The sequence below is a fragment of the Phycodurus eques genome, chromosome 12, assembly GCF_024500275.1.
Source record: "Phycodurus eques isolate BA_2022a chromosome 12, UOR_Pequ_1.1, whole genome shotgun sequence".
Lineage (NCBI taxonomy): Eukaryota > Metazoa > Chordata > Actinopteri > Syngnathiformes > Syngnathidae > Phycodurus > Phycodurus eques.
In genome coordinates, this window is record NC_084536.1 from 5395970 (window position 1) to 5414599 (window position 18630).

Consider the following 18630-nt stretch of genomic DNA (forward strand, 5'->3'; position numbering starts at 1 on the left):
GCGCATTTACGTCATTGTTTTCGCACGGCATAAATATGGCGGCTCATATTTGACAGAGCTCTTGTTTTTAACTACTTATAAGTTGTTTTTATTAAGCTTTTTTAATGTATAAAAACAATCCCAACTATTGTGCTCAATAGAAGATGGACCTCCAGCTTGATAAATGGTGACGTTCACGACAAAGTGCATAGGTCACACGGCTGTTCTGATTAGATGTAGTGCACATCATGTATACACCTGAACAGAATGGATCACGTCACATGTAAACAGTTGACCAAAGATCTTCAATCGGAATGACCAAAACGTCTGCATGTAAACCCGGCTACTGTGTGGTTGGTTGGCTGAAGACAAGCCCTTCACTTGTCAATCAATAGACAACCCCAATTCCAATAAAGTTGGGATGTTGTGTTAAACATAAATAAAAACAGAATACAATGATTTGCAAATCATGTTCGACCTATATTTAATTGAATACACTACAAAGGCAAGATATTTAATGTTCAAACTGATCAACTTTATTGTTTTAGCAAATAATCATTAACATAGAATTTTATGGCTGCAACACGTTCCAAAAAAGCTGGGACAGGGTCATGTTTACCACTGTGTTACATCACCTTTTCTTTTAACAACATTCAATAAACGTTTGGGAACTGAGGATACTAATTGTTGAAGCTTTGCAGGTGGAATTCTTTCCCATCTTGCTTGATGTGCAGTTTCAGCTGTTCAACAGTCCGGGGTCTCCGTTGTCGTATTTTACGCTTCATAATGCGCCACACATTTTCAATGGGAGACAGGTCTGGACTGCAGGCAGGCCAGTCTAGTGCCTGCACTCTTTTACTACGAAGCCATGCTGTTGTAACATGTGCAGAATGTTGTTTGGCATTGTCTTGCTGAAATAAGCAGGGGCGTCCATGAAAAAGACATTGCTTGGATGGCAGCATATGTTTCTCCAAAAGCTGTATGTACCTTTCAGCATTAATGGTGCCTTCACATATGTGTAAGTTACCCAAGCCATTGGCACTAACACAGCCCCATACCATCACAGATGCTGGCCTTTGAAGTTTGCATCCATAACAGTCCGGATGGTTCGTTTCCTCTTTGGCCCAGAGGGCCAACGTCTTTATTTAAAGACGTTGCTTGAATGGCAGCATATGGTAGTTTCAAGTTGCACTTACGGATGTAGCGCCAAACTGTATTTACTGACATTGGTTTACTGAAATGTTCCTGACCCCATGTAGGGATATCCTTTACACATTGATGTCGATTTTCGATGCAGTGCCTCCTGAGGGATCGAAGGTCACGGGCATTGAATGTTGGTTTTCGGCCTTGCCGCTTACATGCAGTGATTTCTCCAGATTCTCTGAACCTTTTGATGATGATATAGACCGTAGATGATGAAATCCCTAAATTCCTAGCAGTTGTACGTTGAGGAACATTGTCCTTTAACTGTTCGACTATTTTCTCACGCACTTGTTCACAATAAGGGGAACCTAGCCCCATCTTTGCTTGTGAATGACTGAGCAATTCATGGACGCTCCTTTTACACCCAATCATGGTACCCACCTGTTCCCAATTAGCCTGTTCACCTGTGGGATGTACCAAACAGGTGTTTGATGAGCATTCCTCAACTTTCTCAGTCTTTTTTGCCATCTGTCCCAGCTTTTTTGGAACGTGTTGCAGCCATAAAATTCTAAGTTAATGATTATTTGCTAAAAACAGTCAAGTTTATCAGTTTGAAGATTAAATATCTTGTCTTTGTTGTGTATTCAATTAAATATAGGCTGAACATGATTTGCAAATCATTGTATTCTGTTTTTATTTATGTTTAACACAACGTCCCAACTTCATTGGAATTGGGGTTGTGCATTGACGTTCGCTATCTTCAACTACTGGCTGAATAACGTGTGCCACTGAGGTGCTTAAACAGTTGACGCTTAATTGGGTACTAACAAACAACAACTCAGAGAGGCGCTGACCTTTTAAACGACTTTGCTGTGGTGGAGTGAGCTGTTTAGCAACTGAGCTCACTAGCTCATTAGCTTGCAGGATAGCTCGTTAGCTCATCCAACTGTCTGCTCACCACAACAATGAAAATGTATAGAGTCCGGAAAAGCTATCGAACGATAAGTCGATACAGTAATTATCGTGATGGGCCTAGGAATGACTTGTCTCTGTTTAACTGCCTGGAATATAGCTGTCTGATATCTTAATCACAAACGCTGATACGCTTTGATATAAAAAGAAAACAATAACTGACACAAAGTCCACAATTCGGGTCCATATTCCCAAGGACCTATAGCTGCCCAACAAGGTCCTTAGCGTAAAATACACAAAATTCAGCACTGACCAATGCAGCCACAAAATGCAGGAATGATAGGGAATTACCTCTTCCAACGAATACTTTTTTTTTTTTTCTCCCCTCCCCTTACCAGCTTTCCTTCAAAGCAATAAAAATTGTGTAGAATCACATACAAGAGGCCTAACATGCATTACCAACATCACATTGAAGCAACAGCTGTTCTTTTGTTGTAATGCAGAATTTGAGCTTAGGGGGCGCCAAACATTACATACTAGCCTGACAACATGTTTTGTTTCCGTAATGCAGCCTCCATTCCAACACAGCGCTGGATGTTTCCGTCAAGGGGCAAATGGTCCGAGACCTCTTGAACCTGGCGGGCTTTCGTATTCCTCAAAGAGAGGATGTGGTCATCTCAAGTGGAAGCACCTCCAGCTCCAGTAGCAGGTATGATTGATGAATGTACTGCACCAGAGACGTGTACAAATTAAAAATGCAAGTTTGATAGTTTTGTGTTTTTGTGTGTGTGTGTGTGTGTGTGTGTGTGTGTGTGTGTGTGTGTGATCTGTGCAGTGTAAGCAAGGAGTCGCCCAATCTGGAGGTCTCTGTTGACGAGAAGGTCAAACGTGCCTTTTACCTCAAGCAGCGCTTTGCTGACCAGGTACATAGACAAGCTTATGATTACAGGACATAAAGTAACAGAAAAATAACTCTTCTCAATCCACCTGTTCATCAAAGCATATACAACCTTATCTAACAATTATACCATTTAAGTAGACATATATATAGTGCTGTGAAAATGTTTTAGCCCCCTTCTCAAATTCTTATTTTTTTTGCATAATTTCCCCACTTTAATATGATTAAATAAATATAAATATTGGACAAAGATAACCCAAGTAAATGTAAAATGCAGTTTTTAAATGGTGAGTTCATTTGTTAAGGGGGGAAAAAAAACACCTGGCTCTGTGTGGAAAAAGTTATGGCCCCCTAAATTGAATAACTCGTTGGGCAACTCTCAGCAGCAACATCTGAAATTAAATGTTTTCTGTAACTGGCATTAAGTCTTTTACATCTCTGTGGATATATTTTGAACCACTCTTCCTTGCAGAATTGCTTTAATTCAGCAACAGTGGAGGGTTTTCAAGCATGGACAGCCTTTTTAAGGTCATGCCATAGCATTTCAGTTGGATTCAAGTCCGGACTCTGTCACTCCAAAACCTTCATTTTATTTATTTTTTTATTTTTTTATTAAGTCGTTCAGAAGTTGACTTGCTGGTGTGTTTTGGATCGTTGTCCAGCTGTAGAAACCAAGTGCGCTTCAGGTTGAGGTCACCAACTGGTGGCTGAACATTCTTCTTCAGGATTTTGCTGGTAAAGAGCAGAATGCATGGTTCCATTAATCACAGCAAGTCGTCCAGGTCCTCAAGTAGGATAGCAGCCCCAGGCAATAACACTACCACCACTATGTTTGACTGCTGGTATGAATGTTTTTTTTCTGAAATGCTTTGTTACATTTACGTATGTAACGAAGACAAGCACCTTCCAAAATGTTCATCAGTCAGTCCATGGAATATTCTCCAAAAAGTCAATCATCCAGATTTTTTTTTGTTTTTGTTTTTTTGTAGGATGAGCCTTTATGTTCTTATAAATTTGTTTGATTATTGGAAACATTTAAGCGTGACAAAAAAACAAACAAACAAAAAAGCTGGCAGGTGTGAGCTTAAGTCTATCCCTAGCTGACTTAGCTGACTTTGGGTGAGAGATCTGGTACACTGTGGACTAATTGCCAGTCAATTGCAGGGCACATATACTAAAAATAAATAAAAAACACTTCCCACTCACATTCACACCAATGGACAATTCAGTCTTAACCTACCATGCATGTGGGAGGTGTGGGAGGTCAAGAAATTCAGACTGGACATAGTCGGGCTGACCTCAACACACAGCTTGGGCTCCAGTACCAGTCTTCTCGAGACGGGTTGGACTCTCTTCCACTCTGGAGTTGCCCATGGTGAGAGGCGCCGAGCAGGTGTCTCCATACTGATTGCCCCCTGGCTCGGTGCCTGTACGTTGAGCTGAAAGGGTAGCCTCCCTCCACCTTCTGGTTGGGGGGACAGGTCCTGAATGTTGTTTGTGCCTGTGCACCAAACAACAGCCCCCTTTCTCCCGCTGGGGACTCCCTCATGCTGCTGGGGGACTTCAATCCTCACGTGGGGACTAACAGTAAGACACTGAGGGGCGTGATTGGGAAGAACAGCCCGCCTGGTCAGAACCCGAGTGTTGTTCTGTTATTGGACTTCTATGCCCGTCATGGATTGTCCATAACAAAACACCATGTTCAGACATAAGCGTGTTCACATGTGCACTTGGCACCAGGACACCCTAGCCTGAAGTTCGATGATCAACTTTTTTCAAACGCTATGAAATGTTGATTCCTTTACCTACCCACCGATGAGAGAGAACGTTAGTGTTTGTGATACTGTAAGACAACGTTTTTGTGAATTTTGTCCCAATTCATTATGTAAAGTTGCTCGTTTGACCTTTGCACCTCACACGTCGTCTTCTATTGGGCTTCCCAGGCATAGGTATTAACACTAGATAAGTCAGCCCGGCTGATTGTCGTGCCTACGTGACCACCATTTTGGGAAGGTCATAGTTACCATGAAGGCAACGGTGCGCTACTCTTGTTTACATTTAGACTCACAAAAACAACAGCTGTCATGTATTGTAGTATTTGTCTGGCACTGTCTGCCCAAACGTGGATATTTCAGCTCACTTATAACTTGAGAAAGCACCGTGCAGTAAATTGCAGATGTTTTGTTGGCGTTTTGACTGCGCACACAGACACAGAAACATCAGAATTTGCACAAGCACCTTTTATTTTGTAATTTTTTTTTAATCTTCATGCTGTGGTTAAAGAAAGCTGAAGTTAGTATTTACTGACTCAGTATTTGAGTAATTATTTCACTGTATACCTTTTTACTCAAGTCTTTTTTTGGACTACTTTTTACTTGAGTCAAAATATTGTCAAGTAACAGTACTCTTACTGGAGTACAGTGTTTGGCTACTCTACCCACCTCTGGAGCGGACGTCCTCTATTGCTACTATTGCGTTTAAGCAACATTTTTGCTCATCAGATCAGCCCGTGTCATATTTGTTGCACTGGTCTTTTGTACTTTTGTGTTGAGGTACTACGGGTCGTGGTTCTGGTTGCGGTCCCAGCGGAACCGTGAAGCACATGTAACATCGGCGACAAGAGTTGATCCGCTAGTACGTCTTGTGTTAATTAGGAAACACACTTACAATTATCTAATTAGTTTATGTTAAATGTTAATGTAAATGTATTAAGCAACGGAGCAATGTTAAGGGTTATGTCACATCATAGAATGAATTAACTTCAAATTCAGGAATGGCCAATAAAAACAGAAAAATATTGTACTTAATATTTTCCTGGAGGATGCATTTGAGATTAGCCTTTGAAGTTGGTACCGGAAACAGACAATGATATCGTCAATTATTTTCCATAATGAGAGTGCTTAAAGAGGAAGATGCTATTCATGAGGCACAGCTTGAAGCAGGCAGCAGGTGCAGGTGGAGATGGGCCTGGCTCAAGTTGGAGACCAAAACAAAAGGCAAAGAAATGAGGCAAATTTATTTTTAGTCTTCAATTTGTACATCAATATGTACTTGAGCAGTGTTTATTTTTGCCTTTATTGTACTCTTCAGTCTTCCAGATTGCTTAATTTATGTTAAAATAATCCCCCCACCCCCAATGTTTATTTTTTTGGGGTCACCTTTTTCTCGCTTTTGGTGTTTGCATGTCTGTATTGAATATAGGTTGAAAAGGATTTAAAAATCATCGTATAATTTAGGTTTTAAACATCGCAACTTCATTGGAATTTTAGTTTTTATCTTTTTTTTTTTTTTTTATCTACAAGAGACAATTCTAAACTGATGTGTTTTCTTGTGCCCAAAGCAGCTTTAAGCTTGACCTCCAATCTCCTATCATTGATTGGACTCCAGGTTGGCTCACACCTGACTCTGTTTAGCGCTTACTTCTTCCCTCCCTGTCCTTTAAATGTTTACACGCTATTTTCAGTAAAAGTATGACAGCATATAATTGTTTGCGAGGTATTAGGTTAAGCAGACTTTTTGTTTATTCTTGTGATTCAGGTGATCAGACTACATTTTATGGCCAATTTATGCAGCGATTTAAGGAATTCCAAAGGGTTTACATAGTTTTTCATCCCACTGTACATGTCCGAACTGCTGGCAACAAAGGTACACTGTTGAAATAAAAATGTGAGAAGGGGGAGCAGGTGTTTTAAATTGGGTGTTATCGCTCTCGCTCGTACTCATACTACTGGAGGTTCAATATGACACCTCATGGCAAATAACTCTCTGAGGGTCTAAAAAATTTTTTACTCTACATAAAGATGACCAAGGCTAGTATAACAAGATTAAGTGTTGTCCCAGGAAACGATAAAGTATTTTTACAAAAATGTGAGGTGTGTACTCACTTTTGTGAGATACTGTAGAATAACCTAAACCTCATGCTGTACTTGTTGCAGCCTGTAACTCTGTCTCCAATACTGCAGTATTCAAATTTTCTTTCTTCTGTCAGGGAATCTTGGCGACAGTGTTGGATGTTTTGACTCCCAACGATGTCCGCATGCTCGTCGAGAGCGAAGATGAGTTGAGCCGCCGCGGGGAATTTGAGCGCATTTTCCCATCGCAGTCGTCATCCAGATACCTGCGATTCTTTCAATGTCCACGATACCTCAGCATTGTGTTGGACCAGTGGGAGCGCAAGTACTGGAACAACAGGACAAAAGGTTCGTCAGTCTAACAGTAGTGTGAAAAAGTTTTTGACCCCTTCCAGATTTCTTATTTTCTTGCATGTTTGTCACACTTAAATGTTTCCCATCATCAAACAAATCTAAATATGAGTCAAAGACAACACAAGTAAACACAAAATGCAGTTGTTAAACATAAACCTAACTTAACTGTGGTTTATCATACCTGAATATATCTTGCCACACCTGTTCTCAATCAAGAAATCCCTTAAATAGGACCTGCCTGACAAAGTGAAGTAGACCAAAAGATACTCAAAAGCTAGATGTCATGCCAATTCAGGAACAAATGAGAGAGAAAGTAATTGAGATCTATCAGTGTGGAAAATGTTATAAAGCCATTTTTAAAGATTTGGGTCTCCAGCAAAGCACATTGAGAGCCATTATCCACAGGTGGTGAACCTTCCCAGGAGTGGCCGGCTGACCAAAATAGGGGTGAAATGGTAAATAGACTGCACTAATATAGCGTTTTGTCTACACCATCACAGTGCTTAAAGTGCTTTACAAAGTCTCACCCATTCATACACCAATGGGCGACTGCTGCCATACAAGGCGCTGCCAGGCCCACTGGGAGCAAATTAGGGTTCAGTGTATTGCCCAAGGACACTTCGACATGCGGACAGTCGGAGCCGGGATTCGAACCAGCTACCCTTTGGTCACTGGACAACCCGCTTTACCTACTGAGCCGGCAGCCGCCCATGAGTGCAGCGACGACTCATCGAAGAGGTCACAAAATCACACAAAAACAACCAAACAACTGCAGGCCTCACTTACCTCAGTTAAGGTCAGTGTTTATTACTCTTCCATAAGAAAGAGACTGCAAAAATGGCTTGCATTTCTAAGACCACTGCTGAGCAAAACGAACATTAAGGCTCATGTCAATTTTGCCAGAAGACATCTTGATGATCCTCAAGACTTTAGGGAAAATACTGTACTGTAAATACTGTAGTCTGATGAGACTAGAATTTTCGGGAAGGTGTGTATCCCATTACATCTGGCATAAAAGTAACAAAACATACCAACAGTCTGGGGCTGTTTGGTTCTTTAGGACCTGGACGACTTGCTGTGATAAATGGAACCATAAATTCTGCTGTCTACCAAAACATTCTGAAGGAGAATGTCCAGCTGTCTGTTTGTGACCTCGAGCTGCAACAAACCTGGCTTCTGCAGCAGGACAGTGATCCAAAACACACCAGCAAGTCCACCTCGGAATGGCTGAAGAAAAACAAAACGAAGACTTTGGAGTGGCCTAGTCAAAGTGCTGACCCGGATCCTATTGAGATGCTGTTGTATGACCTTAAGAAGGCAGTTCATGCTCAAAAACCTTCCAATGTGGCTGAATTACAAGAATTCTTCAAAGATGATTGGGCCAAAATTACTCCCCAGCGCTGTAAGAGACGCATTGCAAGTTATCGCAAACGCTTGATTGCAGTTGTTGCTGCTAAGGGTGGCCCAACCAATTATTAGGTTTAGGAGGCAGTCACTTTTTCCACACAGGGCCATGTAGGTTTTGATTTTTTTTTTTCTCCCTTAATAAAAACCATTCAAAAACTGCATTTTGTGTTTACTTGTGTTGTCTTGTACTGTTATTTAAATTTGTTTGATGAAGGGAAACATTTAAGTGTGTCAAAAATCCCCAAAAAATAAGAAATCAGGAAGAGGGCAAACACTTTTTCACACCACTGTATTTTATTACCACCGCCAGTGGTGGAAGGTTTGTTTGTGGGATTGAATCAAATTTAAACTCAAAATTTTCACCCAGAAATAATGGCAATAGAAATAATTGGTTGTAGTGTCATGATGCCGCCATCATGAAATCTTATAATTGTACAGAATTGTACATTTTAACTCATACAAGTGTAGCAGTAGTAGTTACCCATTGTAAATGGTTACAGTATGTAAAAACAAGTTAACATGAAATTGTTGCTCTCTCTCCGTTAACAGAAAAACACAGTGACCCCTAAAATAGAAACGGACAAAAGTAATAATAAATACAAATGTACTGAAAATTAACTAATGAAAATCAGACATTGCTTTTGAACTGGTCATACAGAATTGTTCTTTATCTAATGAAACTGTCGTGGATCAAAATGATGGTACCTTTAACTTTGTTTTATTGCTCAATCTTTTGAGGCAATGATTGCATTTATTTTGGCCTACTCCTGCTGTCACGGGTGCCTTCTTCGACTGCTTTTTTCAGTTTCACCGCTGTTGAGGGCTGACAGAAGGCCACTTCAGAATAGTCCGAAAGTTTTGTTCTTAGTCATTCTTGGGTATTTTTAGCTGCAGGTTTTGAGTCATTATATTGTTGCATGACCCATGACATGCAACTTTTTAACACTGCACATTTCACTCTAGAATGCCTTGATAGTCTTGAGAATCCTTTGTACCCTACACAGATTCAAGTAACCTAGTCAGATGCTGCAAAGCAGCCGCAGATCATAACCGAGCCGCCTCCACAGTTGGGACAGTGTTTTTTTTCTCTTTCTTTTCTTTGTATGCTTAATTTTTGTGTCTTTAAACATAGAGCTGACATGACTTATGAAAGAGCTCCAGTTTTGTGTCCAAATGGACATTCTCCCAAAAGCTTTGTGGCTTGTCAATATGCATATTAGCAAATTCCTTTCTTGTCTCTTCCATGTTATTTCAGTGACCATTTTGGGTTTTTCCTTCTTCCTTTTCCTTTTGACAAAACGTTACCAACAAATTTGCCTGTTCCGAGTGTACGAAGAATAAAACAAAGGTTGTGCAACACAATATTACATCAAGGTTACAATTGTTGAGCTCTGCCAGTTTCATTGGCTAGTTTCGTTTTTTTTTTTAAAACATAATTATGTTGGACCACAAAAAGTAAGGCTTTTTGTCATGTCGGACAACTTGTTTTTTTTTTTCATATAAGTTTACTAACCTGATGGAGTCTGGGTTGATGTCATGGTCTGTGTGCAGGTGTCATTCTGCTCAGGCCTTTGTGTCAGAAGGGAGTCCATCTTGGTACCACTGATCCCGCTCACATGGTAAGGAACATGACCATCTTTATCTCAATGATTATACTCTGAATTTCAAATGCTTATCCTCTGTGTGGGTGTGTCCACCTAGTGGTCCAAGTGTAGCTACATATCCAAATTTGAACACCACAGAGAAGCACCTGTCAACCCTTCTAAATCCAGGTGTGCACACTGACTGAAGTGTTCTCAATATCATCAAATGCACACGTCACAACTGAGATGTGATTGCCCTCATCTTCCAGGGTGGTGGTCATCCACCAACACCAGTCGGATCACATGGAACTGGATGAAGGCTCAGACGGGGACACCTTTGTTCCCAGTTCGCCCACTTTGCAAAGTCCCGCATCCAGTGCCGACAGCAGTGCCTGTGCCAGTCCTCAGCCCAGCCTATGAGGCCTTCCCACATGCTCACCTCATGCTCAGGGTCTTCTACTGCTATTGCTAAAGTCCTCCCCTCGGATCACTTTGAGCAAGATCCAAACCCACAATTCAGATCATTTTATTCTAACTGTTGGTTGTTGGTACCCCCCACCCCCCCAAAAAAGGGTTCCAAACATGCAATTTTGACAACCTACTACAATTGTTAGTCACATATATACTAAAAAAAAAAAAAACCCACACGATAGTATTTAATCCGGCCTGCCGTGCAATTCTAAAAACAAGTACATACATTTATTGTACTATTATTATTATTGAGTGTCGTCACACTCTTCTTTGACGTGTTTAAAAGCCCCTAAAGCAAAATGCTTGAATACATCACTTGAACTGTGATGATGCTTGTTGGAGTGAGATTTAATGGTTGTCAAAATGATACGGAACGTGGTCTATTCCGACCACTCTTACTGCTTTATATTAGGAGTGAATGTTTACATTTGAAGTGATTTCCTGGCATTTTAGAGGGCTGGCATCAAATCCAGAATCGCACTTTATAGGTTCCTGTAAAAGTAGCCTTTGTGACCTGCCAGTTGTTACTTTTAATAATAGTCAAACTATAATCCCTGGAAACTTCTAAACTAATCAGTCCTGTTTGCAAAGGTTTATGGGAGTTTGAATGTTGAATGGACACTGTGTGGATGCGATAGGACGTTTGTTACTTTTGGAGCAGAACGGCGAAAGTTAAGCAACCACCTCAACTCTTCTTCAATTTTTGCTTTTGTATGCTGCTGTAATACAAGTCCTTCACCAGAGTAAAATACAAACCCACAGGAAGCACATCATTTTGCTAATTTGGATTTACTGGCCGTTATTGGCCACCAGCTTGGTGATATTTTTTTTGTCCTTAGCAAAAGTATTTCTCCAAAAAACTTTGTAGAGAGGTGCTGCATGGGCCAACTAAGAAGCTGTTAAATTACAGTGAGGATCTGGATAAAGGGGCCGATACAAGAATATATTTTCACCCTTTTTGAGTAACGTCCTCCCCCCCAGAATGATAATGGCACCACCAGTCAATGAACCAGGAAGTAGCCTGATAGCTAACAAACAGATAAGCAAACATATAAAATGGGTCACAAATGTTTTGTCTACAGTTTGGCTTGGGTGGAGGTCTGCACAACATGCATGGACGCATACATACATACATACAGTACATGTATAAACACACGCGTAGATCTTGATAGAGTAGCGATGCTGTCAAACAAAAACCTCCATATTTTGTGAATTTTTTACCACAGACAACTCTCTAATTTTTGTTGGGCCATAGCTCAAATAACAGAACTAATTGTAGCATCAGGTTTTTGCACAGTGTATGACATGTTTTACAAGGCCTAGTACCATCAGAGTCTGCATGAATGGTTCTTTACTGGATTAGCTATTCAATCTACCTCTCAGATTAAACTTGATTTATTCTGTTTTTTCAAAAGGAAAGCATACATAAAAACACATCAAGATTACTTGGAACCTAATTTGTCAGCATTTCCGATTTATCGCACAATTTCGTGTCATGGCGACGCGGCTAGGCAGAGTGGCTGCAAACTCTTCAACGGCATTTTTTATGGGCCGCTTTGAAAAAGTTCATGTTGTTGATAGTGAGAAAAAACTTATTTGCTACTCACATAACTGAAGTGTAATAAAACTGAGGTTCTAATATGTTTTACTAACAGGACACATGTAGCATTTCTTAAGGGCTTGAAAATGTTGCTCAGGATAATATTTTCAAAATAAAAGTTACACTCAAAGTATTTTGTGTGTGTGTTTTTATGGTGTTGTTGCAGTTTATTATTATTATTGTTGTAGTCTTCCACCATACAAAAGTTAATGGCCATGTTGAGTGGGGGCTGCGCAGCATGTGCAGCAGGACAAGGTTGTAAACTATTAATATCTCAGCTTTTCACTCCTGCGCGGCACGCCAGTTTGGATAACCAATGTATTAATAGTACGATACTAGAAAACAGCTGTCCTTGCCTTCAGCTTGATGTTTTTCTTCATTTTAAGGTGTTGGGGAGATTATTGATTCACTTGAGATTACCGGTGGTTGGTAAGGTATCTGCAAGGTGTTTTGTGTAAATTCATTCTCGTTTTTAACCCACCCCTCAGACCGAGTCCAGATCTTGTCATCTTTGTCAAGTTAACTTAATAAATAAACATTTTTAGTTATTGCACAAGCCACATGTAGTCTACCTGGAGAAAAGGGATACCAACCGAGGAGGCATAGGAAGACAATGCAATGACGCAATGAAATAATCTGTGATCGGGGAGAAAAGGGGACGACTGTCCCAGGGCCCCGAGTATCCAAGGGGCCCCTTGTCTGGTAGGGGGCCCAACCCCCCCGTTCACAAATAATATCTAGAAGAAAAACTACACCGCACCAAAACCCCCCATTGATCATTTGTTTTTAAGGGGACCCGCTCTGAAGGTGCTGTCTTTGGGCCCATAATATGGTGCCACCCCCGCGCCTGGGTTTGCTAGGTCAGATTTCTCAGTTTGATTCCTGGAATTTGCATTTATGTTGTAACAGTCACAACATTACAACATTAACTGTTGCAATCAAATGTGCACGTGTCTGGCCTTAAACTGAAAGGTGTTTCTTGGATTCCCTACTCTGTTACAGTGAAGGGGGTTCACTTTAATAATGCAATCCCTTCAAAGACAAACATGACAGCTTCTGTCTTGGCCCACATCAGATTTTGTAAGTGAACCTAATGTTTATACCTTGACTGTTTTTAGCCACCAGACCTTCCTCGCTTCACTACTCTTGGCTGCTGCATGTTTTCGCCCACCTCCCCTCGCCTCCCCTCTCTGGCTCTCTTGCAGTGAATGCCAGGCCTCCCACCACTTGGTCCAGATTTAGACCTCAGCTCTTCCAAGACTTTCAGGCCCAGATTGAATCGTGCTGTACTGCTCCACTTCTTCACGTCTCGTCCGCATCGCCAACATAGGCACAGAACCCTGCAGATGTCGGCCAGTGGCGCGAGGGATATTTAGCATTTCATTCTGATGCCAGGGGTGTCTGTGTCACCGCATCCCCAATCATGGATTCTCGTGCAGAGGTAGGACTCCTGTCATCAATTAGTCTGTTTGTTCTAGTTGTAGGTCCGAACAGTGGTCCTAACATGACACCCTGTTGAGAATGACAAATAATGTCTTAGTTTTTTGTTTATGTACAATGCTATGAAAACGTATTGGCCCCAATCTCAAATTCTTGCTTAGTTTCCCCACTTAAATGTTTCCCCGCTTCAGTGTTTAAGATCATCAAACAAATGTAAATATTAGACAAATTAACCAAAGTGAGCTTAAAATGCTGTTTTTAAGTGGTGATTTCTTTTATTATGGGGGGGACTTGAAAGTTACCTGGGGCTGTGTGAAAAATTAATGGGCCCCCTAAACCTAATAACTGGTTCGGCCACCCTCAGCAGCAACAACTGAAATCAAGTGTTTTCTATATCTGCCATTGAGTCTTTCACATCTTTGTGGAAATATTTTTGCTTTATTTATTTACTTTATCGTGCTGCTTTGTGTTTTGAATCGTTATCGTGCTGCAGAACCCAAATGCTCTTCAACTTGAGGTCACAAACCGATGGCTGAACATTCTCCTTTAGGTTCTGTTAAAGAGCATAATTCATGGTTCCGTCAATCACAGCAGCTTGTCCAGGTTCTGAAGGACCAATGCAGCCCAAGACCATCACACTACCACCACCATATGATGTTCTTTTCCTGAAATGCTCTGCTATGTTTACACCAGATGTAACAAAACACACGCCTTCCAAAAAACTCAACTTTCATCTCGTCAGTCCATATAAAATTCTCCCAAAAGTCTTGGGAATCATTCAGATGTTTTTTTTTTTTTTTGCAAAAGTAAGGCGAGCCTTTCTTCTTTTTGGTCAGCAGTGGTTTTCGCCTTTTAACTGCCATGAATGCCATTTGTATCCAGTCTCTTTCTTATTGTTGTGTCATGAACACTGACCTTAACTGAGGCAAGGGAGGTCTGCAGTTCTTGAGAAGTTTTCCTGAGTTCCTTTGTTGCCTCCTGAATGAGTCATTGCTGTTCTCTTGGGGTAATCTTTGTAGGCCAGCCACTCTTGGGAAGGTTCACCATTATCCATGGAGAACCATTATCCATGGATAATGGTTCTCCCTATGATTCGCTGGAATTCTATAGCTTTAGAATTGGCTTATCTACACCTTTCCAAACTGATAAATGTCAATTACTTTATTTCTCAACTGTTCTGGATCGCGTCATTTTGTTACAGCTTTTTCAGATCTTTTTGTCCGTCTTCATTTTGTTTCTGAATTAAGTGATTTCTTGGTTGAACAAGTCTGGAGGGTAATCAGGCATGGGTGTGATCAGTGAAAATTAACCAATAATTGTGATTCGCCTAAATGAATTAATGATTTAACAAATGGGTAATTGCTCCAGCACACCCACGACCCTTGTGAGGATAAAGCGGTACAGGCAATGGATGGAGTTAACTTTGAATATTTGTTTCCTTAATAATTGTAATTACCCTGCGATTGGCTGGCGACCAGTTCAGGGTGTACCTCTCGCCCGAAGACAGCTGGGAGAGGCTCCAGCACACCCGCGACCATAGTGAGGATAAGCGATACAGGAAATGGATGGATGGAAATTAAATTACCATTTAAAAACAGCATTTTAAGTTCACTTGGGTGAACATAAGTGGTCAAAATGAGCCTGTCCCAGCTTTTTTGGAACGTGTTGTAGCTATAAAATTCTAAGTTAATGATTATTTGCTAAAAACAATAAAGTTGAGCAGTTTGAACATTAAATATCTTGTCTTTGTTGTGTATTTAATTAAATATAGGTTGAACATGATTTGCAAATATTGTATTCTGTTTTTATTTGTTTAACACAACGTAATAATAATCAGAATACTGTTTAAATAAATTTTGGTTAATTTCAAACTGCTCATATGATTTGCAACAAAATTTGCAACGAGCTAATAATGAATACCTTGGAATATTTTCCGAATGTACTTGTAATTATTTGCACCAAAACAATGGGGACATTTTTGATTAACAGTTATTTATGGATTTTTAAGCCACACATATTGTGGTCTGGCCCGCTTGAGATCTAATTGGGGTAAATACGGCCCGCGAACTCAAATGAGTTTGACAACCCTGTGCTAGGCTCTCGCCAGCCGGCGTGACTGCTCTGCATTCCACCGCGGTGGACAGCATCGTTGACACCAGCGCCCGCCAGCCGGGCTTCCTGTTCACTCATACTACTGTTGTTGTCATCTGATAAGTGGAAAGCGTCTGAATGTCTTGCTATATAAGTTGTTTTCATGTGCTCGAATGACTGAACATTAGCCGTTAGCTTGAAGAAATGGCTGCTAGTGAAAGCTATCCCCGCGAGGACGTCAGGACTTGCGGGTAAAACCACTCACGAGTACGTGCACTGTTCAATGAAGGAATCACTCGGTTCACTTAAGTCCCGCCCCCGCCTGCACGCTGGCTGCGAAACAACACTAGTTAGTAGTGCCTTATCAATATACTGGCGCACTAGCCCCCTAGAGAGTCTCACAATCTCTAAAATGAGCGGCAGAGCTTTCAGCTATCCTTCACTGCTAGGGTAATCTCCCAGGATACACCGAGCCCCTCTCTCTTTTCCCTCGTGAATGGATCTTTATTCCTAAATTGTGCTTTCATAGCAGAGAAAATTGCCATCTCAGAAAATGTTCTCACGTAGAAAAACCCTTTTGCTCCAGTTCACCCGGGCCGTGTCAAGCCCTGAGAATATACGATACATCAAGAGCAAGGAGTCTGTGAGCATTTGAGACCACGCCAGACAGTTAAACATGAGAGCAGGCACAATTTCTACTCACTTGGTTGAAATGTGACGGGAATATGACTCTCTGGAGCACCCACGTCCATTGGGCAGCTTTTATGATCGTCAATCAAAAGTTCATGGTGACAGATCTTTGGAAAACTGTACAGGAGCACCTGAGGTGTTTAGAGGCTGAAGTTCTCTAAAGCAAAGTCACCACATATACTGATATAGTCAGGCCTAATTTGTGGATCAGTGTTGGTACAAGGAGACACACAAATGTCACTGGAGATATGGTTATGTGTGTCGAATGCTGGTGATCTCCAGTACACACTATGGGCCATATTCTCCAAGGGTGCTTAAGTCCTTGTGACCTTGTGTAACTTTCATCTATGCGCATTCTTACGTCCAGGCCTCTGGCACACCCACTGTGCATAACCTGGGAATTTGTGAGCAATCACCAAAGAGGTGTGATTCACTGAAGTCTGAGTGCGGCTGTAAAGAATGGAGCATGAAGTTTTCTTGAGACTTCTGAATGTCACTGAAATCCATCTGCAAAATATAGCGCACTTTAAATATGGAAATACCTTATGCAGTGGATTTGTTGTCGGCCAGTCCAGGCTTGCGCATGGGTCCGGGTAACACAAACATTTGAAAGAAAAAGAGGATGGTTTTCATTCTGAATGAAATAAATCCAATCACAGAAATTTAATCAGAATACTGTGCAATTTGGAGGTCCATCAATTAAAAACAGGTGATCAATCAGCGGTGCCCAAGCTTTTTACGCACTGGCCACAACATTTGGTACACCTGTACAATCCTGCACAATTATCTACTACCACAGCTGTATTCAAAATGTTGCCGAGACAGTGGCGGAAATTGGCATGTGCGAAATGTGCAACCAGGGCGCAACCAGCCACAGGGCGTCACTGAACCCAGTCTGATTTATCAGGACTGAGTGACACTGTCAGAAAGCTCCAATTTTATTGGAGACATTGGTACCACTACCGCTTTTATGATTATGATTATCTTGGTGTGGCTCTATATTTATATTTTCATGTTTTTATATTGTGTATCTTGTTTCTCAATGCCTGGACCTCGAGTCTGTAACTAAGCAATTCACCTGTCTAGGTTTTCAGTAGTGTAAAACTGCGCTGCATGTTTCTGTTATGTTCACTCCTCTAATGATTCTTCTAGCAAGGTTTCCCAAATACAGCATATATTTGGTCTCATTAGATTGCGCAGGTGTACCTAATGTTTTGTCTAACGTGCTTCTCCAGGTGCCGTTATTTGAGATGGAGCTGGACGAGGCGGATGATGTCTTAATGGCGAACACAGGTAATGAAGATGTAGACTACCCAAGGGTCCTCATAATGATTAGCAATGGGCCTTTTGACCATGACATCACGTGTACTTCTGAGTGGCAAAAGACTTTCTCTGATGGCACCACAAGGAAGCATCGCCTTCCATGTCATTGGGCCAGCGCAGATCAATTAAGAAAACAGGGTAAATGGCTTGATTGATGATTTTAGCCTTCTTTACTGCCGTAGTTTAAATGTTTGAAGTGTCAGTCTAAAAGATTCATGGGAGGTAAATTGCTTGGAAGCGAGATGGAACAGCAGCCATAATTTACATTTCAACAGGTAAGTTGATTAAAAAATAGACATGGGAATTCAGACATACTTAACATGATCATTCAGGGGATGGTTTATCTAAAGCCTTTTTTCTGTTACTCAGATTAAGAGCACAAATGGCTTCTTTCGACTTTGAAATCCACAGTTTTCCATCCCGCTGGAGCCTATCCCAGCTGCCTCTGGGCAAGAAGAGTGGCACACCCTGAACTGGTCGCCAGCCAATCGCAGGTCGACTGTGAAATGCACAGCTAATTTGAAAACAAGAATTTAACACCCTCAGAGTTTAAATCAACATGCCCAGAGTTTATATGGCAACCACTGGTTCAATGTTGATAGAGTTCTGATCGAGTTAACATTACTGACACTGTCAGTGTTACGAAGGAACTCCGACTGTAAAATACTGACACAATATTGGATGATTTTACATTATTAACACTATGAAGGTGTTACTTAACAACACTGGTAGTGTAAAAATATTGATATATACAGCGGTTGAAATAAGTATTTAACATGTCACCATTTTTCTTACTACATATATTTCCAAAGCTGCTATTTACATGAAAATGTCACCAGATGTTGGGAACAACCCAAGTAATCCATAAATACAAAGAAAGTCGAACAC

At 41.0% G+C, this 18630-nt stretch overlaps 1 protein-coding gene across 6 annotated transcripts in view; it reads left to right on the forward strand.

Annotated features, from left to right (window-relative positions):
- Window positions 1-10795, forward strand: part of ttll4 (tubulin tyrosine ligase-like family, member 4) — a 36078-nt gene extending 25283 nt beyond the window's left edge. For all 6 annotated transcript variants that reach the window (XM_061692427.1, XM_061692428.1, XM_061692430.1 and 3 more), the window contains 6 exons: window positions 2606-2743; window positions 2870-2957; window positions 6921-7131; window positions 10096-10163; window positions 10246-10316; window positions 10397-10795. In XM_061692427.1, coding sequence (XP_061548411.1) covers window positions 2606-2743; window positions 2870-2957; window positions 6921-7131; window positions 10096-10163; window positions 10246-10316; window positions 10397-10547 — 727 coding nt within the window. In that variant the 3' untranslated portion in view covers window positions 10548-10795. The remainder of the gene's footprint in view (window positions 1-2605; window positions 2744-2869; window positions 2958-6920; window positions 7132-10095; window positions 10164-10245; window positions 10317-10396) is intronic.
- Window positions 10796-18630: the final 7835 nt, after the last annotated feature.